The 24,699-nt window shown below is 41.8% G+C and overlaps 1 protein-coding gene across 1 annotated transcript in view; it reads left to right on the forward strand.

Moving 5' to 3' along the window:
* LOC136374278 (serine-rich adhesin for platelets-like) overlaps positions 1 to 24,699 on the forward strand; it is a 206,126-nt gene that overhangs the window by 174,990 nt on the left and 6,437 nt on the right. Inside the window, exons 35-40 of the mRNA XM_066339578.1 lie at positions 4,003 to 4,091; positions 7,135 to 7,287; positions 9,184 to 9,307; positions 15,566 to 15,622; positions 20,056 to 20,136; positions 20,520 to 20,667. Coding sequence (XP_066195675.1) covers positions 4,003 to 4,091; positions 7,135 to 7,287; positions 9,184 to 9,307; positions 15,566 to 15,622; positions 20,056 to 20,136; positions 20,520 to 20,667 — 652 coding nt within the window. The remainder of the gene's footprint in view (positions 1 to 4,002; positions 4,092 to 7,134; positions 7,288 to 9,183; positions 9,308 to 15,565; positions 15,623 to 20,055; positions 20,137 to 20,519; positions 20,668 to 24,699) is intronic.

The raw sequence follows: 24,699 nt of genomic DNA on the forward strand, positions 1-24,699 counted from the left end.
TTTCCAGCAGACTTCAGCCTGCAGTCCATTATTTTGTTTAGCTTTTCATGAGTGATGAACTCATGGCAGTGAAATTAAAAGGTGTTATACTGCCTTGCACACTGCTGGAGTCTAGATATTGTGTGAAAGGCTAGTTTAAAGCATTTCTACAGCTTTTTTCCCCAAGGGAAGCATGTGAGGTGAGTATCAGAGACAAGCACTTCCTGGGGATCCCAAGGAGTTAGCTGCTGAGTATCAGCGTATTGTCATTATACAATTTTCATGCTGCTGGTTTCAAGCTAATCTTCACAATTAAAGCTTCAGGAAAGTCTCCTTGTAATGCTTAGCCATGGTTAACCCACGTTTTAAATCCTAAGTTGGCCGCCTGAATAACAAATTGCAAGACAGCTTAGAAACAGCCAAGACTTAAATAGGAATATTCTCAAAGGATTTGTGCTATCTAGTGTTTGCTCCTCTTTAGGATCCCACATGCCATAGCTAAGGCCACCCTAGTATTTGAAAAGTTGGCAGCTATTGTTTAGATTCAGTGCTTAATGTTTCTTACCCTTGAACATTATAGGAAAGTGGGTTGATGCCTGAAAATTCAGTGCACACCCCTAAAGGAGGGCTGGACCTTCTGAGCTCCCAAGGGCTGGTGGCAGGAGGCAGAACAAAAATCAGCAGCTTCAAACTGAAGTCAGGTGAACTCCATAACTTGCTAAAGCTGAAATATGTTAGCAGAGCATAATTCTCCAGCGGCTGGTATGCCAGATCAGATCTGATGATTTCACAGAGTCTCTGCCTTTTGTAGATGGGAATTGATTAACATCTTCAGCTTTCTAGGAAGCAAGAGTCGTGTCTCCGCACCTACACCACCTAAAGAGGGGCCTTTCAGTTTTGGCCACTCACGCTTCACCAGTGTGTATGGAAACCAAAGAAGAGCTCATTACGTCTCATGGAAACCTTGGAAGCCCATCACTGCAAATTGTTAGGCTCAGGAGTTCTGTTTCATGCATAAGGAAAGGAGGAGAAGGTCATCCTTAATTCAAGTTGATGACACTTCGGTATAAATGCCACCATTCAGATTAGCAGAGGACTTGAGGTTCCAGCCCTAAATGGGTTCAGATGAGACTTTGAGGCCCAGATTCTCTCAAAAGTCAAGTCCCAAATATTTTCAGAAAATTAACAGAGGCTTGATATCTCCCCTGAAATTTAGATACAGGATTAGCTTTTCCCTCTTTGCACCTCAGTTTTCAGCATCACACATTTAGCCTCAGATACTGAACTGTGGCTGTTCCAGCTGTTATTTCCACAGGAATTGAAACATTTTCTCAGACATCAGAAGCCACCTCACTCTGGCTACTATCACATGTTTTGCACAGAGAACTTCTCATTCTTCCTCTGAATTATCTCTCATACACCCACCAAATGAAGATCTGCTGAGAGAAATGGTGTGGATGTGACATGTGGCAATGACCCAGCTGCCTAATCCTGTTTTCTGCTATACCAGCCAGATTTATCATGCAGTCCAAGTAGCATTTCCTGCTATCATTGATAACTGATATGCTTAAAATTCATTGAGCAGCAACAGCAACACCATTGTGGGTTTATTTGAGCCCTCTTGTCAGTGTTTCACCACATGGGCCAAGTTTGCAGTTAATACCACATGCTGCAGTACTCTGTAACTGATATGTGATTTATATGTGGGAAACAGAAGTACACACCTACCAGCACCTTCCTAATGAACTTAGATTGCACTCAGGTAATTCCCCAAACTTTGCTTTTGAGCCAAAGCAGGCCAATGCCTAAGCATTAACCCTCAGTAATATGTTATGTGGAGTCCTTGTTCCTAGCAGTTGCTCAGAAAACAGCAGCTTTTCTGAGGGTGAGGATGAGGCTGGGTATCTCAAAGTTAAATCTGGGCACCTGTCTTGCTAATTGTACCCATAGAGATGTGAGCTGATGTTCTGGAGGAGTGAGAGTTCTTTATAATGGAGCTCATCACCTTGGCAAAGCGTTGTGTCAGCTATCTCTTCTTGCAGTACTGGGACAAGAATGCATTTGCTACAAGGAGCATCAGTTTGCAGTAAAATACAATAGTGAGGGAAAACTTAGAAGTAACCAGTGAGCTCTCCAGGCCACCTCACAGTAAAATAAATCATTGATTGCACAGTTCATGAACCAGGGCAACAAGTTGTTGCTCTTGACCTTGAACATCCTCTAGGCTGTGCATTTGACAGCTTATAAAGAAGTAGATCATGAAGAATAATTGTCTTGTGCCAAAATTTTCTGGCTTTTTTTTTTCTTGTCTACAAAAGCTGGTAGTTGAAATATTTTGATGAATCATGAACTGGTCCTAACTCAAATGTGTCAGAAATGGCTGAAATCAGAGGGCCCTTCAATGCCATTAATAGTAGAGAGCAAATCAGGCAGCTTGTGACTCATTGTGCCTTTATGCAGTAGGAGGGAAGGATTAATGTAGGGGCAAGGGAAACCACCACCACCAAATGCTGTTTTTATTTTGTTACCTACAAGCTTGGCTAGAATGAATGCTGATTGGCATGACATTAGCTTCCTTCTGCCGTCACAGAGCAAGAGTGTTACAAAGATAATAGGAAAAGAAACTTACTTTAATAAGGGAAAAATAATTGGAGGCAGCAATGCCTAAAGTTACAAGGCCTAAGTAATCATCATTTGCTTGGCTGTTGGTTCTTACTTTAATTACTTTTAAAATTCTGATCCAAAGTTTCATTAGCACAGGTTCAAATACGTAATAGAGTCAATTTTCCATGCCAGCTTACAACAGGAAAATGAGTGGATCAGATTCCAAATCCCCTAAGGCTCAGCTTTCTCTGTCAGATGCTGAAGCAGTATGAAGAGGGCTTCAGCACTGATTTTAGAGGTGGGAACTCCTGTTTTGTTCAAATCCTGTATAGATGGATGTACCATAAAAATATAAACAGATTTTTAACCATGGCACTGGTACCTGGCTCATTACATTCCTAAAGAGGTGCTCTGCCTTAGAGGAAGTTTTTTGTTTTAAAAATGTCTTGCCTGCCTGCATACACAGGCAAATCTGTTTTCCAAGTTACTTTTTATGAATGAATGATCCCAAAGCATTCATCCTGTGTTGCCATGTGTACACACAGGTATGTTGTTCAGAAGTGGCTCTTTTGAGGAGGAGTGACAGCAGCTGGAATACAAGACGCTGTAAACCTTGTTTAATTTAAAACAGGTGGCTTTGGACTGGTAAGAAGGGAGGAAGCACTTCCTTATAGAACCTGCCAAGGTGTCAACAGCATTCATGTACTGCTTGGGGAACTTGTTTTTTTATTTTCATCTAAACACTTGTATACAAAAAGCTGTCTGATTCCATGTAAGAGTAGAGCTATGTTTGTTCAATGCGAGTAACTGAGATTTTACTTTCTAAAAATGATCAACAAAAGTGCACAGCAGCTCCTGCCATGATAATGTGGCTAGATTTTCTAAACAGCTGGGCTCCAACCTTCTGAGAGCAGTGACTGGGTCAATCTTCAGTTGAAATACTTGGCAGCTGGGTGGACGGTGAAATAGGTGAAATACCTTCTTTTAAGTTCATGCATGGAGAAATGCATGAGTAGCAACAACTCGTCTGAAAGGCCCTGTGTTCTTCTAGGCTCAGAGGAGTGAAATGGCCCGTGAGCCCAGGGTGTAAAGTACAGCACTTGATGGATTCTCAGTCTAAATACACTCTTGGCCACAAGGAGTTCTTACTCTGTTTCTTCCTCAACTTTACAAATCTCAGGAAGGGTATAGGAGCCTAGGGAAATTACTTGCTACTTTTTTAGGCAAGTACCTGCTGATGACTTCACAGCCTCTGTAGCAGCAGCAGCAGGGAGTAGAGGAGAGCGTCCTACCTGGCACAGTCCACTGGGGATAGTTCACCTGCTTATTAAGTGTAGCCTCAACAGTAAAGAGAAGCACTGCAAAGGAGAGTGGACTACCCTCTGGGTTCGAACTAAATACTCTTTTTTTTGTCCACAGTTGGATGCAGAAGCAAGTGACCATCTCAAAGAGCTCCAGGTGAAGCTGAACAATGTTTTGGATGAACTCAGTGCAGTGTTTGGTAACAGGTCAGTAGTATAAGTTCCTTTTCCTTGAAACATTCCTTTCTTCTGTCTAATCTTATTTAGTCAGATTATGAAAGAAAAGAAACTCCTGTGAACTGCATTGTATTTTTCTTTTTGTCCTAAATTCATGGCCCTTAAAATACAGAGACCATCCAAAGAAGTGAGAAACATTTTTAAAGTCTTTCTCTTCTGTATTTCTCTGCTTGGAAGTGTAACATAGGGATCTCTCAACTGTGAAATGTATTTGAATTACATGAACTGTTTTGTTTTGTGGGGTTTTTTTTCCAGTAATAAGTGCTTGTCAGTAACAGAATTGCCTGCTCCTTTACTGCTCAAAAAGCAGTTTCCAGCTTAGGGTTTATGTAGCAACATTCTTGTTTAAACATTCTGCTCTAAATATATGAAACAGCTGACTGATTTCTATTGTTAAATTAATACTGGAATTAGAAGGAAGCAGGTTTAGAATTTGAGATTGACTTGTTCTAAAGCTGCTGCAAATGTTATCTAGTGTTTCAAGGAGCTCTTTAAAGTATTGCCAGATAAAAATGTGCTCAACTTTATAAGACTTTAGTAGTGAACTATAGAGCATGTCAATTAAGTGGAGTCTAAAAACAGAACTCCTGACTGATCTTTGAAAACAACCACTTCTCATTACAAGCCCTATTCATTTCATGTTGTGCTGCATAACAGGATTAATGCAGGCATGAGCTATAGTGTCACTTGAACATGGGCAAGGCAGAGTAAATTGTACCAACTTGACCGCCCAGGGTCGACAGGTTTGCAATTCTTATGGCTAAAAAATCATAGTGGGATTTGTCAAAGACTGCTTGGATTTGAGCACACAAAGCTAAGCAGGGAGATAAGTGAGCAGTTCCCATGGCCGGTAATGGATGCTACAGCAAGAAATCGAAAGACTCATACTGAATGGAATCAGTAAAGTTCATAATTAGATGGAGACTGACCGAGAAACAATGATTAGGGAGGTGAAATTTTTTTTTTCTGTATATTGTCTCCATGGTCATTGCTACAAAACAATTAGGGGACAATCTTGACACATGATAATATGATTTCAAGAGATTATCCAGTATCAGCATATATACTGGGGAGTGTTTTAGAGAGATGAGCCAGCCAGAGATCCAGCCAGTCAGATGTCTCAGGCTTCATTTATTCCTTAACAGTCTTAGGGAGTGAAAAGCAGAGCTGCAGTTTACTATATAAGCATGATATCCTAAAGGATATAAACTTAGGAGATAAGGCAGATTTCATAATACTATGTTCAGAGTCTGTAAACAGTTACTCTTTCACCTCTGTGCACACTTGACACTGCAGATCTTAACTCTTCTTCATCTGTGTGAGGTTAACTGTATTTTATTATAAGGCAGCACATGTCCAGAGAGCCTCACTAACCTTGTGCTGAGACAAGATTTTTGTCTGGACACAGAAGCGTTTTCTACTTTGAAAGAAGATAAATCTTGGTAGGGTTTGTCCTTCATGCAAGGCTCTCTGCTGTTTTGTTCTTGTTTGCTCTAGGAGCGAGGGAAGGAATTCCTGGAGAAATTAGGGAGCAGCAGGCCCAGTTCTGACAGCATAGGTGAAGTTGTTTTTTAGCTTGCTGGTGCCAAGGCCTCCTGTTAAGCTGTACATCTACTGCACAAGCTTCACTTTCAGATGAACTTGTTGCCACAGTAACTGATCTATTTTTCATAAAACTGGCAACCAGTTTGACTCATATTACTTTATTTCTATGAAGGCATTGTTATTTTCTATCCTTGGCCTGGGGGGTTTAAAGCATCTTGAAGCAAGGTCCTGCAACTGATGAAGTGATGGGAGAACTTGTAGGGTGGGATTTGCCTGTGACAGAATGGGGACAGTTAATGCACAGGAAATTTTTTATGCTCTTTTATTTGGTGTGGCTTAGGTCTCTGGTTAAGCTGACATTGCAGCCACAATTGAGTGCTGCAACAATCTTTCTGCTAGAAAGAGTAGGGCAGGTGGGAGACAGGTCTGGAATTTTTCCAGTGAGAGGCAGGCTAGAATTGAGCAAGGACCATGAGGCTACAGGTGACAGAGCAGGAGAGGTGACCAGGTGGAGAAGGCCAGTGAGAGCCGTGGGACACTCACACCCAGCCCCCAGGTGTCCTGGTGGCTCACACACAGAAGTTCAGATCATTTATGCAGATGTAAAGCTGACTTCCAAACTTTTGTGCCTCCCCTTAAGTCTAGCTCCTAACACTGACTTCTCTTCCTGGTTTCAAACTTCTATGCCATTAAAGGATAGTTAAATGTCACTTGTAGTTCCTGTTGTTAGTAACTGTTCTTTTAAATGTCAAAGCATTTTCCTTTATTCACTGAATTGATTAGTTGTCAGCTCTGCTGATCTATTCATAATTTTTAATCACTGCATTATTTAATTTTGAATCTCCTCTTAGCAGGAAGAGGTGGAAAAGTAATCGTGCTTTAATGCCTTAATGCAATGAAGTGTGTCACTTCATTGTAGGGAGACTGCACTCTGCACAGCTGTGCCCCACATCCCAGTTTGGCTCTTGGCATGGACTACATGGCAGTGGATTGGTTTAAGCTGGTGCCTGCCTTCAGTCTGTCTCTGTTATTTTAAAGACTTGAGCCATGATGGGACATAACTGGATTTCTGCAGATAGACTCCTGGGTGCTCAAAGTGGGGCATGCACTATGTCATTGCTCTGTGTGATATCCCAGTCTCTGTGGTGGAGAAAGCTAAGGGTACAACAAGGTGCTTTGACTTAAGAAAAACAGTGTTTCTTGAAGTCAGGAAAGGATCATTTTTTGCTGCAAGATGAATGACCAAACTCCTTTCAAATGTGCTCGTGCCTCATGTTCAGAGCTGGTCAGCTGTGTGTGGGTGTTGGACATAAGAACCTGGAGACCATGCCCCTTGGTAACAAATACAGTAGGGAAAAGAGCAGCAAGTCTTGTGAAAGAAAAGTGCGAAACTGAATCAACTTGAAATTTTTTACCTTGTATTTCTGCCACTGATGGTATTGTTTTTGCCTCTCTCCTGTCTGTACAGCTTTCAGACTCGGATTGATGAGTGTGTCAAGCAAATGTCTGATATCCTCTGTCAAGTGAAAGGGACAGCAAATTCTGCTGCTAATGCCAGGAACACAGTTGCACAAGATGCAGATAATGTCCTGAGGCCATTGATGGACTTCCTGGATGGAAAGTAAGGGAGTGTTCAAATATATGCTACACATACAGTTCATTGGATTAGAAGAAGAATGAGGCAGAGGGGAAAATGACTCCATGTTCTTGGATTGTTACTGAGATTTCCAGATTTCCAAGAAGAATTTATAGCTTTTCTTTCCATATCTGCCTCTCAGAAGCCATGGATGGGCTCTTCAACCTTCATTCAGTGCGAAAGCACACTCTCAGTTCTTCTTTCTACCTCTGGCAATTATAGCAATCAACACACAATTATAGCAAAAAACACACTGGTGATCAAGTAGTGAAAAAGACTGAAATTCTAAATTTTCTAGCTGTGGGTTTTTTCCAATTGAGATTTTACTGTAGCCAATTAGCAAGCATATTGCAGACAGTGCTTATGTACTTGATACATATTCTACACAGTATCACAGTCCTGTTAGATGTGTGTTCTAGTCATACCAGCTGCTGTTATGACTAGCAAATAAGCTTCTGAACTGTGAGGTATGTACATGGTTGATCCATTGCTTTAATTTACTGTTGCATTAATAACATGCAGCATGATTCGGTTGGACAAGGACAGTTAAGCGTTCAAGCCAAATCTTGAACTGCAAAGAGAAATAGTTTTTGATCTTTATACAAGTTAAACTTAATGCTGATGTACATCAGTTCTTCATTTAGTAGGGGATGACCAGCAATTTTCATAATAAATACTGCAAGAGATGTTAAACTTTACAAGTTTAAATTATAGGGGTTTGGTTGCTCTTAGTGTTGATGATTCCATCTTTTTTGGGGGTCACTTTGTACTAAGTGACTTCCTGCAGCAGTCATTACATCTAGGAGCCTTCTCATATGATCATTTTCCATGCATGCCTTCATGAATCCTGAAAAGCCATATTCCTTTTTACCATTGGGAACGTGGTATGCTGCAGGCTTACCATCCAGCTGTGGAGCAAGTAACTTTGATTATGATAATCCATGTTTGGTATTTTCTTCCCTCCTTTACAGAAGGAGAGTATTTTTTAACGCCTCCTGCATCCCACCCACATCAGTCCTAGCCCTGTTTGGTTTTGTTCGTTTACTGTCTAACCAGCTGTGGGAACAAGGAAAGTTGGGAGAAGATATTACACAATGGAGAAGGGTCAGCTGAGTGCTGCTGGCTACAGAGTTCCTGTTCTGTAGCTCTCACAGTGTGGTCAGTACATGCTGAAATTCAAAAAGTGTTTCAAAGAAGATTCTAGCACTTCTTGGCCTTTTTTATAGCCCGTACAATAATAAAGGAACAAAACATAGGGAAGTAAACCTCCTTAAGTTAGAGTGGATAAACACATGGCTGGTGATTGGTGAATGCAATCACCATAAAATATGGAGTTGTCTGAGAAATATTTTGGGGTGGTTTTAGAGGTGAAAGATTTAGGTACTTCAGCAGTTTTCAGAAGCTGTGCAGGAATTTCTGCACAACACTCTGGGAAGTACTAATTTAGGTATTCATCAAAAATCATTATGGTAACCCCTTGAAGCTTAAAACCTATTATTCTATATTTGTAATTTTTTCTATATACTTTGTAAACCAAATACATCTTTTTAAAGGGACACTATTCAGTGGTATCTGCTCTTATTTGGATTATATATATTATTCCAAACCACCTATCACCAAGTGACACTTTCTGTAATCACAAGGTCAATAAACAAATTATTAAGATCAGAAATGTCAATCATCCATTTCGGCCAGTGTTTTTAGTGCTAGAACTCCAAGGATGTGCACAGGCTATGCTTTAGAAAAGGGAAGGTTTTTGCTCTTAAAGCAATTGTTATGACAAACTGGTTTGAATAGGCCACTGACTCTTTCATGTGCAGCTCCTTTTTCATTGCAAATTGTGCTCTTTGAACTTACTCAGTTCTTGCTCTCTCCCCACAGCCTGACACTGTTTGCGACTGTGTGTGAAAAAACAGTGTTGAAACGGGTGCTGAAAGAGCTCTGGAGGGTAGTAATGAACACCATGGAGAAGCTGATTGTGCTGCCTCCTCTTACAGACCATACGGTAAAGCATTTTATCCTTCTTGACTCATACCAGAAAGTGTTGCCACTGCCTGTGTAACTCATCCCCCTAACCTACTGAGTCATCCATCCAGGTAAATTTGTCTGCATGTAGCCTGCCTGAGGATGGAAAAAGCATGTCTGGAACTTGGTTAAGAAAGAGAGCATCTTTATTTATGGTAGACTTGCAAGATACAGAGCACACTCTAGAAAAAAAACACAATTCAAAATTCATGATCCAGTATATCAGTTTGCGCTGATTAGTTTTGCAGTTCTCTAAGAAGAGCTGTCTGTGTATGTGGGAATTATGGAACAGCTAGCCCTCCATGGCTTTAGATCATGACCTGTAGCCACTTCTACCCTATCATCTATTAGCCAGAGTGTCTCTCTATATTGGTGTGGTTGATTTGAGCGTGATTTTTAATCACCCATCCTCCTTTTTACCCTCCACAGAAGGCTTTAACACCAGCATTGGCTGGCAGAATTTCTCCCTCTGTGATGCTGGGGAGCTGGAAGCGAGTCCAAATAGTTTTTCTTCAAAGGCAGTCTTTTGTATAATTGTTCAGCTGTGTGGACGTGCTGGATGAATGTGTGTCATGAATGTAGTGATGCTTTTAACAATGGAAGATTAGCTCTTCCCCAGTTTTGAGAAACCAGAGAAACTGATTAAATGTCAGTCATGCATGCCCAGCTGCTCTGAGGGATGACACTTGGTTGGAAGCAGTATGAAGTTTGGGCTGTAACCCCATTATTTACAGATGATCCAGAACTTCTTTTTTATGTTGTTGTTAGAGTGAACTTGCAGTCTGTAGCTCAGTTATGGAGCCTTACTTTTTTCCCAGTGGTGGGTAGAACAATAGTTGTCATTCAGCAGTTCCCTCACGTATTTCGACTGGGCTTCTTGGGTTGCAGTACCCAGGGAAGTGATGCAAACCTGCCTCTTGCTATAGATGTTTCTTGCCCTGAAGGCCCTTGTCTCTGGCCTTGATGATGATGATTTTAAGTAAAACTGTTGGGATGAAGTGCGCTGTCATACCTACAATCATGAAATTAGCATGAGGTGTAATTTGCTAGAGACTGCTTTTTCTGAGCTCAGATTTGGAGTAATCATTTCTGCTTGCATTTATGATTTGTAAAGAAGAAAAAGAAAATAAATTTAGGAAGATGAAATTTCTTTGTCTTGGTTGAATTGCTCTTAAAAAGGAGTCTTTGGGGGCAGGTACTGAAATCATAATGCAGGAGCAGTATTAATGTGACCCATTCGGAACGGAATCAGTGAGATCAAGGGCCTCAGAGAGAACTAGGGAGGAGCTGCTTGAGCTTTATATTTGCTAGTTTTGGATTTCAAAGGCAGAGTAGGAGAGTGATTCAGTATTTGTATCATGAAGGAGGCAATGATTGTGATCAGCCAATTCTTCCAACCTGCAGGATGTTGCTACAAGCCACTTCAAGTTTTTTTCATAGTTTCTTGTTGCCATCATTTCAGTTTCAAACTGAGAAGCAAATTGAAGTATATACTCTCTTGTCTGAGATAACGCAAAATGCTCATAGCTGGATTTTTTTGTGTCTGTTTAGTTGTATGGTAGCAAGGAGGCTGAAGTAGTCTAAACTGGAAATGAGTTGCTCTTCCAGAAGGACAATTATGAACAGTGCAATGATTAAAATGGCCTTGTCTGCAGTCCTTGAGCAGAAAACTGGTGGTGAAGCTGGATGAGCTGCAAGGACGAAGAGCTGCTTCCACTGTTCTCTGGGGCATAGCAATTTATTCTGTTACCAACAGATTTTCATCATTCCCAGCAGTGAAGGCTAGCAGGGCAAGGCGAGGCAAAATCTGGGGCTGCCAGCATGGGCAGAAGCAGTACTTCCTCTTTCTCTTTACTATTCTACTTCTCTGCCAAGCCATTCTTACCTAATTTGGCTTGCCTTTTTCTTTTTTCTCTTTTTTTTTTTTTTTTTTTTTTTTTTTTTTTTTTTTTTTTTTTTTTTGAAAGCACATCAGACACAAATAGCCTCAGGCACTGAAATAATCTCTTTTATGGAATATTTTATCTTCTTTCTGCCAAACTGCTGGAGGTGCAGAAGTCTTTTTGATAGAGATCATGAAAAGTATACTGGGGTAGAAGGTCCCTATCACCCTGAGGTTTGCCTCACCTGTCACTTGTGTGACCCTGCCACTGCACAGTGCTTAAATACCTCTCTCCAGACTTAAAAATTCCACTTAAATTAGCTTCTGGAAGATCTTGCTGTGTGGGGCTCCGGTGAAAAAGTGTTAGCACTGTGAGGAATGCAATGGCAACTGGGCAGTTTAACAACCTCCCACTCTGATGACCTGATCTGTGGCTCCTTCATGACTTTCAGATAGTTGGCTTCAATTTCTCTGAGCACTCTCTGCCTGTGGCTTGTGAGATTAGCAGCAATATGATCTCCAGTAACTCACCAAGTAATTCACACCTCACTGGTTTTAAGATCCAGCATGTAATTAAACACTTTCTGTCTTGGTTGAGTGGATATACAGTCTGGGAATTCGTGTTTTGGGGTTCAGTGCACAGCACTCGGTGATGTTAACGGATTAGCTATACATTTCTTTCTCAGCCGCTTAGGATGAAACAGTACCATGCCATCAGTGACTAGTCAAGAGAAGAAGCACATAGTTTATACCCAGGTGATTCCTCTGGAGCCTCTCCTTTATTTATTTCACCCAGTGCACTGCAGCCATTCACGTGAAGCTCTGTTTGTGCTTGCTCCTGTTGTGCTTTTTTCTACTTGTCAGACTTCACTTCAAATGACAGCATGGTCCAGGATAAGAACTAAATTTTCTTTAAGCTGAGGACAGAATTTGCATTTGCCTTCCAGACTGTCTGTTTTTCTCAGGCTCATCTGCCTGAGCTGCTCCAGAGCTACTCTGTGGTAGAGGGTAGTGTGGCTTTAAGAGGTTTTCTGAAACCTTTCTTAACTTCTGTTAGTTTAAATGAATCCTCTCCCTTGCGCTAGCTTGGAGCAGAAAAATTCAAGGCTGCCTCTGTGATGACAAAAAGCTTTCTTAGCCTTGAATAAAATTGTGGTCTGTGAACTGCATATGTGCCTAATTCTCTGTACTGACAGTTAATTATTTTCCTCTTTTCATCCCCACTTTTAAGCTTATTTTGTCAGTTTTTGTGGTTTTAATATACCACAACAACTAAAAAATAGTTTTATCTTAATGTGTGCTAACAAACACTGCCAAATACAACAGCGTTTTTTAAATGAACTTAAATGCTGTTAAATTATCATACCTCATTGATGTTGAGCATGGGAATTTAAAAAAAATATGGAAAATGAATGTACAATAAAAGACAAAACTTCCTTTCACTGTTATGTCTCAGAAAAATAAGCATTGCATATAATACAGTTTCCAAAAAAGGATTGGAATCCAAAAAATCTTGCAGTAGGCTTTTGTTTTCTAACTTTGTCAGCTGAGTAGTAGGACAGTTAAGCTTTAAGGATTTGAGTCACTTGGAATATAAATCAGTGCAGTTCTGTTGGCTTCCAGCAATTAGACTTGAGTCAGCTGATGATCTTTCTCTACATGCTTTCACTGAAGGGACAAAAAGGCATCAGACCATTAACAAGGAATTTAAAATCTCTGTATTGTGGACCATAGGTGGGTTTCTTGTTTCCGAAGAGTTTAGGAAAGTACAGCTGACATTATGGGTGGGCCAGAAAAACCATCATGAATGCCCATCTCCTTTCCAGCTGTGTTTGCTGCAGAGCTAGGCATGATTCATAATAAGGATTTAATTCTGTCCTTGACATTTCAACCAATTGCATTATGGGCAGCTTGTCTCCAAGCTACCTGGTAATTTAAGTTCAGTTATTCTCACTTTCTAGCACAACTGGAATAAGTGCTGTCCATAGAGCTTTGTGATATGTTTTCCATACATAAATAACTTTTCTGAGGAGTATGGCATCTTGTTTACAAGAATGCTATTTGGCAGAGGAAGGAGCTGTCCAGATTTTCATTAGATGTTACCAGCACTGATGACAAACTCAGTGTAACGGCAAAATAATTTCTCATTCCAGAGGCATTGACAGAGATTGTCTCTGATTGATGAGGATTTTCTTAGCGTGCAAGAACTGGGAGTTATCTGAGCAGCTTTGTATCCAGTCACTGGCTATTGCTCAGTGTTTCTGACCTGCCCTCCTTAGAAGTCTGAGGCAGCAAGACTACGTGCCTGGGCTGGTTAATGTTGTTGTTCAAATGTATATAATAAAAAAGTGTCCAGTGAATGCTGAAAATACTGAATTAAGAAAGGTTGATGTTATTGTGTTTTGAGACTACTCCCATTCACATTAAAATATTTTAGTTTTTGTTTCCTGTTTCGTCAATGGACTCAGAAACCTAAATTTTAAGACCTGTAAGTCAACAGAACTTCATGGCAAGTCATACAGAACAGCAGGCACATCTGTTGGGTAGCAGAGGCTGGTGAAACCCTGTTTTCTGGTTAGTTATTTGGCATGGCCCACAGTGAAATCTCTGTTGCTGCTGGTGTGTGGTCATGTTCAACCTTCCTTTCTGGAGATCCATGGAAATTTGTGCTCTTTTGGATGAGAAAGCTGCACTCTTCAACACTAGCCATTGGATACTGATAGCAAGACAAGCTCTCAGTCTCAGTTCAGGAGCCTTCCTCTGTAGATTCAATGTGCTTGCCTGCACTTTCCCCTCCACCACTGCCACAAGTTGTGAATTTAATCATTTATCAAGAGCTTCTGTTTAGCTACAAAATCAATAGTGTGATTCTGTGTCAGTTTGTATTCAACAAACATAAAAGGCTGAGGAACAGTAAGGATTAGCTGGTGGTTACAAGTAGAGCAAATCAAGATGTAATCTGGGGTTTCATGTCACAGAGTCTTTCAGCTTGAAGAAATTTCCAAAGCTGAAAAAACCTAAGAAAAGGCCTCTTAACCTTAAAAATTCAGTTCTGGGCTGCTGTTTTAATGGGCAGAGGGTGTCCAGTTGCCCTAGAGCAAGTCTTGGGTTTTCCAGTGTTATAGCTGTAAGCTGCCTGTTTTTCTACTGCTACCCCAGGCAACAGGTATAGAGACTTTCCAGGGTCTTCTCTCCAAATCCCTGAGGGGGATAGTTGTTGTTCCATACAGTACTGACCTAAAGGGTAATGGGAAGGCAGCAAAAGAAAGCTGAGTGACACCAGCAGGGGGAAAATGCAGTATGATAATTCTGGGTTTACATCTTGCTTCATTACAGTTTGAGGTATTTTGGGGTGGGGCATGGTCAAGGCTGTTGTGGTTCAGTGGGAGGGTTAAAGATTGTTAAGAAAGGAAAGTAATGGAGAGGGAAAGAGAATTGGATTTACTGGAGACCTTTAGTTTGTGCAACCAGTAGTCCTCATACAAGATGGGCCATCCCTAGAAACATTCAGGGCCAGGTTAGATGGGGCTCTGAGCAATCTGACCTACTCGTTTTATGTGTTAACATTTATTTTCCAGATACCTAAATAACCAGTTGGTACATAGGTATCATGGGAAAAGCTAGCGTGCTTTTAAACTAGAAGAGGGTAGATATAGGCTAGATAAGAGGAAGACATTTTTTACAGTGACAGTGGTGAAGTGCCTTGAAGCAAGATTTCCTGTCACTGGGGTACCTCTTCCCTTTATGGTTCTTCCTTGGTTATATAGCTTCAGTAAGGCACAGAGGGGGAAGAAGAGCCATTGGCCAAGCTCTGGGACATTTGAAGGTGATGCTGTTGTATTCACTAGACTTTGGCAATCTCTCACCCCTAAACACCTGAGGTTCAGTTTTGTTTATGATCTGAGCTGTGCTTGCCCCACTGTGATGACTAGGCCCTACCTCTGTAACAGATTTGCATTATCTTGGGGTTGTGTGATCTTTTGCTGTGGCCAGTCTTTGTGGTCTTCATGTGTATTTAAATGTGAAACCTAAAGGAGTGTTTGGAGATGGCCTTCATCCCAACCCTGTGCAATCCATGGTTCATTCTGTATAAGTGAGTGGCTGCTGTAAGCAAGAGTAAGCTGGTTAGCAAGACATTCTGCTCTGAAATAGCTCTTGATGTGATATCTGCTGAAATGCCAGGGGTTTTTACTAGGTATTAAACTGGCAAGGAGTCCAGCTTGTTTCTCCTGGCCTTGGGGTGGGTATGTAAAGTTGCTGTGAACTGACTTGACTTTCCCAAACAAAAAATTTGTGAAGCTTGTTTATAACCCTTTTTTCCCCCTCCTCTTTCTTTTCTAACTTCTGCAATCATAGGGCACACAGTTGATTTTCAGTGCTGCTAAGGAACTGGGACACTTGTCGAAGTTGAAGGTATTGTCCTGCATGGCTTGCGTTAATGTCCCTGTGTGTAAGCATGGAAGTGCATAGCATGTCTTGTGCTTCCAGTGGTTTGTCACTGAATGCAGTTGTAGAGAAATGCCTTTAAATGCATTAAATGTGCTTTTAAATTCATTCTGCTAACATTAGTGTAGTGCTTAACATTAAATCTTACTGTGCGCTTAATCATCAAAGTAGTTTTTCTCTTCTGTATACACGGTGGTAAGTCTGGTACATTGATTTAAAATGAAAAAAAGCAGATTTCTCAATGTCTGGCCAGCTTCTCCATATCCCCATTTATAAAAGGGAGTCCCTAATGGTTGGAAAGTTACTAGTGTTAGCTGTGGATGAATTGCATGGACTGTTACAAAAATAACTGTTGCTTATAGAAGAGAGCCTGTGTCTGTAAATTCCTTCTGCGTGGGCTCCCTTCACAGGCAAGTTGGCATTTAGCTTGCAGGCTCTGTTGATGTGTTTTGACAGTGCATGACGTGACAGTACATGACATGAGCATTATGAAGTGCACACCACCTCATCACAAGCAAATCAAGCACTAATTCACTGATCACGACAAGAATGGTATGAAAAGAGTGACACCTTACAGCACTCAGCTTGCACTATGCTGTGGTTGAACTTGTGCTACAAGACCAGTATTGTGCAAGAGAAGGAGGTCTGAGTCTGAAGTGTCACAGTGCACAGTCTGCTGGGAGGGAGATGGAGATGGACCTGAACTCTGTAGGAGCATGATTAGGGAAATCTTCTCAGTGCAAAGGACATTCTCCTAAGTGATCATTGCAGTTTCAAAAGGCATTTGTCTTGCACACTAATACAGCTGTCTTCATACACCTATGTCCCTTGCCCAGCAGATATGTTTTCCATACATGTTTATGTGGCCAGAACACAGCTCATTTAAGGCAGTGCTTATTAGCGGTCCTTGCAAGTGATCAAGGTATGCAGGTGTGTCATTAGATGTGCACCTATTCTCCAGATACATTTTGAGGCTGCTACATAGCAGTCACTACTCATCTAGCATAAACCTCCAAGTGTGGCTCCCCAGGGGAATAGCTGTCACTTGTGCTGCGTGATGGCCCTGTGCACTCCCACGGTCAGGCTGTCATCCCTGAAGACGTGGTGGCTCATGAGGATTGTGTTTCCTTCCCTGATTTCTGCGCTTGCAGTGCTGTGTGTTGCTGCCATGGGAAAAATGGGGAGAAAGGAGCTTTGTAGCCAGCCTGGGAGAGTGGCAGCTGAATCACAGCATCCAAATGTGACTCCTGTTTCCTGTGAGTTTCCCCTTTCTCTTGCAAAAGCATCAGCAGGGACTCATCACGTGGACAAAAAGAAACCATCCCTGCATTTTACATGTACTCCTGGTGTCTGAGCGCAGAGCTCTGAATTTGCTGTTTCTTCCTCTGGGTCACAAGGACAGTCTGTGAGTTCCTGTGGTTTGCTTGCATTCTTGGGCATGACCACTGAAATTCACTGTTATCTTTTACTTGTTCTATATTTTCTCATTACTGGAATTTCTAAGCATATACTGGGTGCCTTTTGCCAGGAAAGGGTTGGAAGCATTGCTGGTTTCCATTTGCACTGGTCAGGTGAAGCCCATCTCTCAGCAGCAGCCTGTCTTTAGTTCAGTTACTGTAAGGCTTAACTCTGGTGACTCTGGACTGCATTTTTAGAAATGCATGTAATCATGCAGATCAGGCAAGCCCTGGTGTGTGTTCAAGCCTTTATTTGCATATCTGCTTATAGAACTGCAGCAGTACAGGTACACAGGAGTTTTTATGTGGCAGGAGAGTCATGCTCAAGTGTAAAAGCACCTGAATTATGGAAACCATAAGGGAAATTACATTGTGTCCAAAAATTTCCAGCAGAATAGGACTGTTATGAGAGTAAAAATCATTGAGTCCATGTAAGAATTGTGGATATTATATTTTTTGTCCTTTTATTTTTGCAGACACATACAGGCTAACAGGGAAGGCATGGTCCTTCAGACCCCCTCTCCTCTGCATTTTTCAGTTCCACTAAAATCCTGGGAAAAATATGGGATGGATTTTAAGCTTTATTGGTCTTACATAGAACAGGGAGAACAGAGCCCTAGTGAATCAGATAACTTAGCTGAAAACTGAGATTGACACACCTGACAAGCACAGGCTCTTGTCCTGATGATAATTCAATTTCACAGTGTATTTTAAAATGCCCAGAAAGCTAACTATAAACCTGGTTTCTTGGTGCCACACATCTGCCTCCCACTTATTATCAGACTCTTTCTGCTCATTTTGCTTAATAGCCAGCAGCTGGAGCAGTGAGCAGCTGCCTCCTCTCCCTTGTGCTGTCCCCAGGGTAAACACCTAGGCTCTGACCACAGAGTTTCTTCTGAAAATACCTGTGGAGAATATAAGGTTGAATTTGAGAGATCAGGAAAAGTTTGTTGTTGGTTTTTTTTTACTTCTTCTGCTTCAACTTGCATAATTATTTGATGTAAATATTTGTTTCTTGCTCCTGGCTTGCAATCTGGGAAGTGCAAGGTAGCACTGTGCACAGATCTTTATGGGAACAGTGTGGGATTTGCAGAGGGCAGGTATGCAGAGGAATGACAGTCGTGGGCTCTTCTCTGAGTAGGTGCAAATATTACCAGTCCAGTGTCTGAGTTATTTTTACATAATGTGTTGAAGAAAATGACACTGGGAAACTCAGAGAAAGCAGTGATGTGTTGCTGTACATTGACAGCATGGGCACGGGTGGAGTGGCCTCTCAGTGGGGCTGAATGAGCTCTGTAGGTGTTTGAGAGAAAAGTTTTGACCACCTGGTTTCTGTGGCAGTTGGGGCAATCTGGCAGGCAGGCCTAGAAAGTCATTTTAGATGTGAAAGTAGCTCTGCCTTGGCAACACAGCTGCCCTGACAAAACTGGCCTCTCCCATAAATGGGGCCTTGGGCTGTGCCTGATTTTGCACTTAATCTGACTGCCAGACAGAGAAGAGAGCACTTTACCCTCTGTGTACTGAAGTCTCTGTGTACAGAAGTGTGGAGCTACATCATCTTCAATTGAATTACCCACAGTTCATGAAGAAGAAAGAGGAGAGCCAATGCTCCCCTGAGGACAGCGTATCACAACAGAAGACACTTCAGCTCAGCAAGTACTGTGCTCTGCACACAGTCCCCAGACCAGAGACACCCTGTATGGGGGAAGAGGCACATTGAGACACATCTCTGCTACTCAGAAAAGCAGGGTGTGAACTTGTCTGAGAAACTGACAACTTGAGAGGCATCTTCTCTGCAGTTCAAGGCTTCACTGTGTAAAGTTGATAGCTAGAAGTCTGTGAGAATTGTGGCAAATGCCTTGTGGCTGCCCCTAGACTGCAGAGACCCCTGTCTCCCATCAGGCAGGAGATGGTTTGCAGTGGATAATGAATGGGGACAGCACTAGGCGGTGTGAAGAATCATCAAGCTGCAAGATAGCCAGCAGGTCTGTCCCTGTGAAACACACACATAATGCCACACACTATGTGTGCCTTATGCAGAGGCAGTTTAGCAAATGTGTCTCCTGGAAAGTGTCTAGGGGGTCCTATGACATGTTTAAGGTAGGGATAAAGAGTCTTTGCCTAATTTGCATGCATCTTTTCTATGAATGCTTTAGAACCCAACCTGAAGTCAACTGGCCTGACCGTTCAGCTGCTCAGTTAGAATATAGATTTGTGCAAAGCTTTGACTTCCTACAATATGCTGTTTTCCCCTGAGACCTAGACTAAGCATCAGAGTCAAACAGCTTAGTGAAATGCCAGAGGATGGCACATCCTTGTAGTCAGCCAGGAGTCTTAACAGGAATGTGCTTCCAATGCAGAAAAGGGAGTTCTTTCCCAAGTGATTACTTGCTTTTTGCTCTTAGAGTTGGTGTGTCTTATGGGAACAATGTCTTCTTTAACAAACCTATTTTCTTTTGTTTTTCTTCTTTTACACAAATGACGGAATGAATAGTGACCTTTGTAGTTGGAAGAGTTAAAAAAATCCACAAACGACAGACATAAAAACTTTGACTAATGCTTAGTTCTCAGAATTGCTTGATTTAGGTGGTATTTGGAGAGTTTTTTTGTGGCTTTTCCAGAATGACAGTGGTGGCAGGCAGGCTTGTGTTTGGGTTTTCTTGAGAGACAAACTGTGATTTTTAAATTATCACTTACCTTTGTCCAGTTCTTTCCTTATTTATGTCTTCTGTGCCTGCAAGAAAGAGAGGAAAATCAGTTTATTTCCAAGTTAAGCTGTAATAAATGACTCTGAGAGACTCCATTAAACATTCCTTGAACAGCTGAATTAATGCTGCTGCCATATAGATACAGCATGAATCCAGAGAAAGTGATGATACTGGGGCCTCCATTTCCTTTAGCCTCTGACAGCACACTCATGTCAAATACAATGGTTGCTTGCAGGACCACATGGTGAGAGAAGAAACCAGGAGCCTCACTCCAAAGCAGTGTGCTGTTCTGGATCTGGCACTGGATACAATCAAAGTAAGTGATTCCATTAATGTCTTTGCTGTTCCCTAACTCCATCTCCATATCCTCTTTGGGAGGACAGTGCTTGTCGTGGTTCAGCAGATGGCAGGAGTTTGTCGTTTCTGTCACAATGATAAAGGCTGTAAGTGAATACTGCCATGTTTGTGTACATCTGAAAAGGTTCTGGAAACTGTTGTGCTGTGAGTCAGCATATTCATATTTAAGTGGAATTCATATTCCTTTGGAAGAGGAATGCCATGAGCAGTTCATATCAGCTGGTCTAAGAGCTGAGTTTCCAGTACAGAAGCTGTTTCCTATCCATACACACAACGCACATACATGTTGGTTGCTGGTTGCAATTCTTACTCAGTACCTGTCCCATTTCTTTTTACTCTTAGCAATATTTCCATGCTGGTGGGAATGGTCTGAAGAAAACCTTCTTGGAGAAGAGTCCTGACCTACAGTCACTTCGCTATGCTCTCTCCCTCTACACTCAGACCACGGACACTCTCATCAAAACGTTTGTCCAGTCTCAGACAGCTCAGGGTAAGACTCTTTTGTGTTGGCAGAGTTCAGTGGAGCTCTTGGCTCTGCTCATAATTTCTCTCTCTCATACTACTAGTTTGTAGAATGTTTTTGGCAGTAACATTCCTGAAAGTGAGGCAGTTCAGAGCTTTTGAAACTGGGAAAGGGGGTTATTTGTCACTCCATGACTACATTTGGAGAGAGCAGAAATATGTGAAACATAAGGCCTGGGGTGTTTGTGGTCTTTTTTTTCTGTAATCCTCACTTAACAGTCACGTTTGATGAATTGATGTGGGTGGGTGGCTTAAGTGAAATTTTAAATTACTGTACTGAGGCTTGTGCGGTGGTGTGAGGCACCATTTCAGCAAGACACCACTGCAGAAACCAGTCAGGGCCTGTGTCACAGGCCAGCTGCTGGCACGGCCCGTGTGGCCCTGACTAAGGCTGAGTGACAGCAATGTGATGATTCACAGGGCTACAGGTTGCCTGTAAAGGGAGAAGGCTCTCAGGAGAGCAACAAATGCACTGTTTTGTCTGCAGCTAGTACAGGATATGTGAGAGCTAGATGATTATAGATCACCACAACATATTATTAGGCTGCTGGGATGGGTCACCAAACTGTTTGGTGACTCTCTGAGAATCCTTTCGGCTTAGTGGTGCTGTCCCATTGAATTTTGAGGGGTAAACAGTTAATTTAGCAGTTAATTGCTTTCATGTGAACATCTCCATATTACTGTAGAATAATTTGATCTCTAGTCAAGGACCTTTACTTGCTGACTGTGAATGTCACTATTCTCAGTAAGAGGAGACAGATGCTCCTAAGGGTTGGGTCTAAACAAAACCTGGTATTTTTGTGGTTTTAGGCTCTTTAGTTAAAAGCCTTGCATTAAGCTACTTCATCCCAGCAGCAAGGTAATAAAACTCCATGGCATGTCCTTCTGCAATCTTTTTCTATGGATTCCTTTTTCTTTCAATCCTTGCAAGCCTAAGAGAGCTGGCAACCCCACAGACTGTACTAACTCTGCCAGCATGTCATCACATCAAGCCCCAGGATCAAGGGGAATGCACTCCCTAGCTCACATACTTTTCCCTTGTGTACAAATGAGGCTGCATGATAGTGGCATTCCCCTAGCAGTGTAGAGAGTTCAGAGATTTTGTGAGCAAAACAGGATTTCTAGGGTGTTTCTAAAGAGAAAAGTTTGGTTTCATTTTACTGGGTTGAATCATCAGAAGAGGAGGGTCAGAGGAGACTTGAAACTACCTGAAAGGAGATAGTGAGGTGCAGGTTGATCTTTTTTCCATGTCTCAAGCGAAAGGATGAGAGGAAATGGCCTGAAGGTTTGCCAAGGGAGGTTCAGGTTAGATATTAGAATTTATTTTTTCATTGAAAAGGTGGCTAGACATTGGAGTAAGTTGTCCAGGGAGGTGGTGGAGAAGTGTACAATCTCTAGAACTGTACAAGAGTTGTGTGAATGTGGCATTTGGGGACATAGTTTAGGGATGATTTTGATGATCCCTCATCAAAATTAGCAGCTGGACTGAATGACCTTTCAAGTCTCTTCCTGATGACTCTGTGGTCCCTGCCTATAGCACATAGTCCAGTCTTTCTTATGTGGAAACATACTACATTAAAACACTAAAATTAAATAAAAAATCAGTACCTTTGAAAGTATGGTCCTGTAGCTGTGTCCCAGCAGAGCAACGATGACATCCAGTGGCCATCTAGGTCAAAGACTGCTATGTCCACTAGGGACTCCAGGAACCTGGTTGTTGCCATGATTTACACAAACCACGTTTTAATGGAGAACTTGAGTGCACACTTGAGTGCTTACAATCTTTGCTGTTCTGTGCACATATTTCCCATTATGTATCCAAACTATAAATTAATTGAAGCTAGCTTTTTATTTGGATGCTGTTAAATTGTCATGCAGAGCTATGATACAAGAAAGTATGCAGCAGTCTGTACTACAGTCAAGAGTCCTTAAAATTAGAAAAGTGCTCCATTGAAGTCACAAAATTGACAAATTCAAAGCTGATTTGAGAAAGCATCTTCATGCAATGCATGATTTGACTGTAGAACTTCACTGGGGGCAAGTATTTGGCAGAAACACAAAGATAATGGAAGATTATCATTACCTCTCAGATGCAGGAATATATAGGGCTGCCACAAAAATAGGTGCATGGGTAATTATGTATTTTTTAAGAAGCTTAGGAAGAATGAAACTCTGGCTTTAGGGCATCATGTGTGCATGTTAAAAGGTCATCAATTAAATTTCAAAGCTGACTGATGACGTTTCTTTGTGACTTAGTCTAAGCCCCTGTAGGGAGCAATACTGGGCATGCTAGGCCACTGAGGCAAATCAGTATCTTGTACATTAATCGGCTTGAGAATTTCGGACTCTGTTTGGGGAATAAAATATTTGAGCTACACCACCTAATATCTGCAGAATCAGTGCTGGGATATCTCTGAGAAAGGCAAGACTCTGATCTCTTCTCTGAGGTGACCAGTGAGAGGACCAGAAGGAATGGCCTGTAGTTGTGTCAGGAAAGGTTTAGGTTGGGTATCAGGAAAAGGTTCTTCCCCAGAGGGTGGTTGGGCACTGGAACGGGGTCCTCGGGGAAATGGTCACAGCACCAAGCCTGTCTGAGTTCAAGAAATGTTTGGACAATGCTCTCAGGTAGAAGATGTGACTCTTAGGATGGTCCTGTGCAGGGCCAGGAGCTGGACTCAATGACCCTTGTGGGTCACTTCAAGCTCTACATATTCTGTGATTCTGTGACTCCTTGTCAGGATTTGGTCTAAAGAAGGATATGCTTGCTTAGTCTTCTCATTAACCACAGCTAGTAGATGCGTTTAGAGAGCTGCACACAGGTTGGAGGGATAGAAGGGACAGCACCACTATTTATAGCTGACATCTGCTTACCAGAGCTCCATGACTGAGGTTTCCCTTTGCATAAGTGCCATGAGCTCATGGGAGGACATGGCTTTATGCAGTATCATTTAAATGCTGTTTGCTTCTCTTATTTCTCTGCTCAGTGGTTGGACCGTCTACTTTGTGAGATACCTACTGTTTTCATTTCATTACTGAGTAGGCTTCTATGGAACTATGCTGCTAAATGCTAGCTGTGCAGGTTTGGATCAGGACTGTAGTTTAGTTATGCCAGCACTAATTCTGTTCTGTTTTAACCCAGACTATGACTTACTTGCAGACAGCCTTGCTCTCCAAATCTGAGTGCAGAGTATCTAGGAGAATATTTTGTCTGATGAGAGCTAGAATATTTATCTACTGTTTAAATGACATTGCTAATTGTGTTGTAATTCATACTCTTCTTTCTTTATCCTGCTTGCTTTCTTGCCTTTTGAATTCATGTCTCAGTGCATGATGGGAAAGGTATAAGGTTTACCGCTAATGAGGACATTCTTCCTGATAAGGGTATGTTCAAGATTAATGTTGTTACCATAACAACATTATCCAACTGCCTTGCTTTTGAAGTCATCTTGCCCATGCTCAGAAACCTTTTCCAGAATCCTGTTCGCTGTAGTTCCCTTGTAGAAGTGAACGTCCACCAAATGCTTGCATTGCACAGGTTGTGTGGTTTAGAAGTCTGTACCTTGCCTGAGAGCCTGTTCCCAAACTTGAGATTTATTCACGGGATGTGAAAGCTGTCTTGAAATGGACTGCTTTTTGAGAGATGCTACAGACTTGTTCCCCTACCCTTTTCCGTGGGGTGTGTGTTTGAAGTCCTGGGCTTGCATGCGTGTGATCTGCTGAGAAGGGCTACTGTAATACATGGGAATGTTGGATATGCACTCATGGTTATGGCCAAGCTTGAACCATGTGGCTTGAAGGGGGGTTATCTAGAGGTCTGGATGCCCAAGAGGCCTCTGAATATTAAATCTTGCAGTGTTTCATCTCTTAATTTATTTTTTGCCATCCAAAGTGTTTTATTATCTGAGGTGAAATACATCATAACCCATTGCACAAGCTCAGTTCTGCAGTTTCACCTTTCAGCACTGCAATACCAATGAGGCTTTCATGCAAGAATTATATC

Source organism: Sylvia atricapilla, chromosome Z, assembly GCF_009819655.1.
Source record: "Sylvia atricapilla isolate bSylAtr1 chromosome Z, bSylAtr1.pri, whole genome shotgun sequence".
In the NCBI taxonomy this organism is placed as follows: domain Eukaryota; kingdom Metazoa; phylum Chordata; class Aves; order Passeriformes; family Sylviidae; genus Sylvia; species Sylvia atricapilla.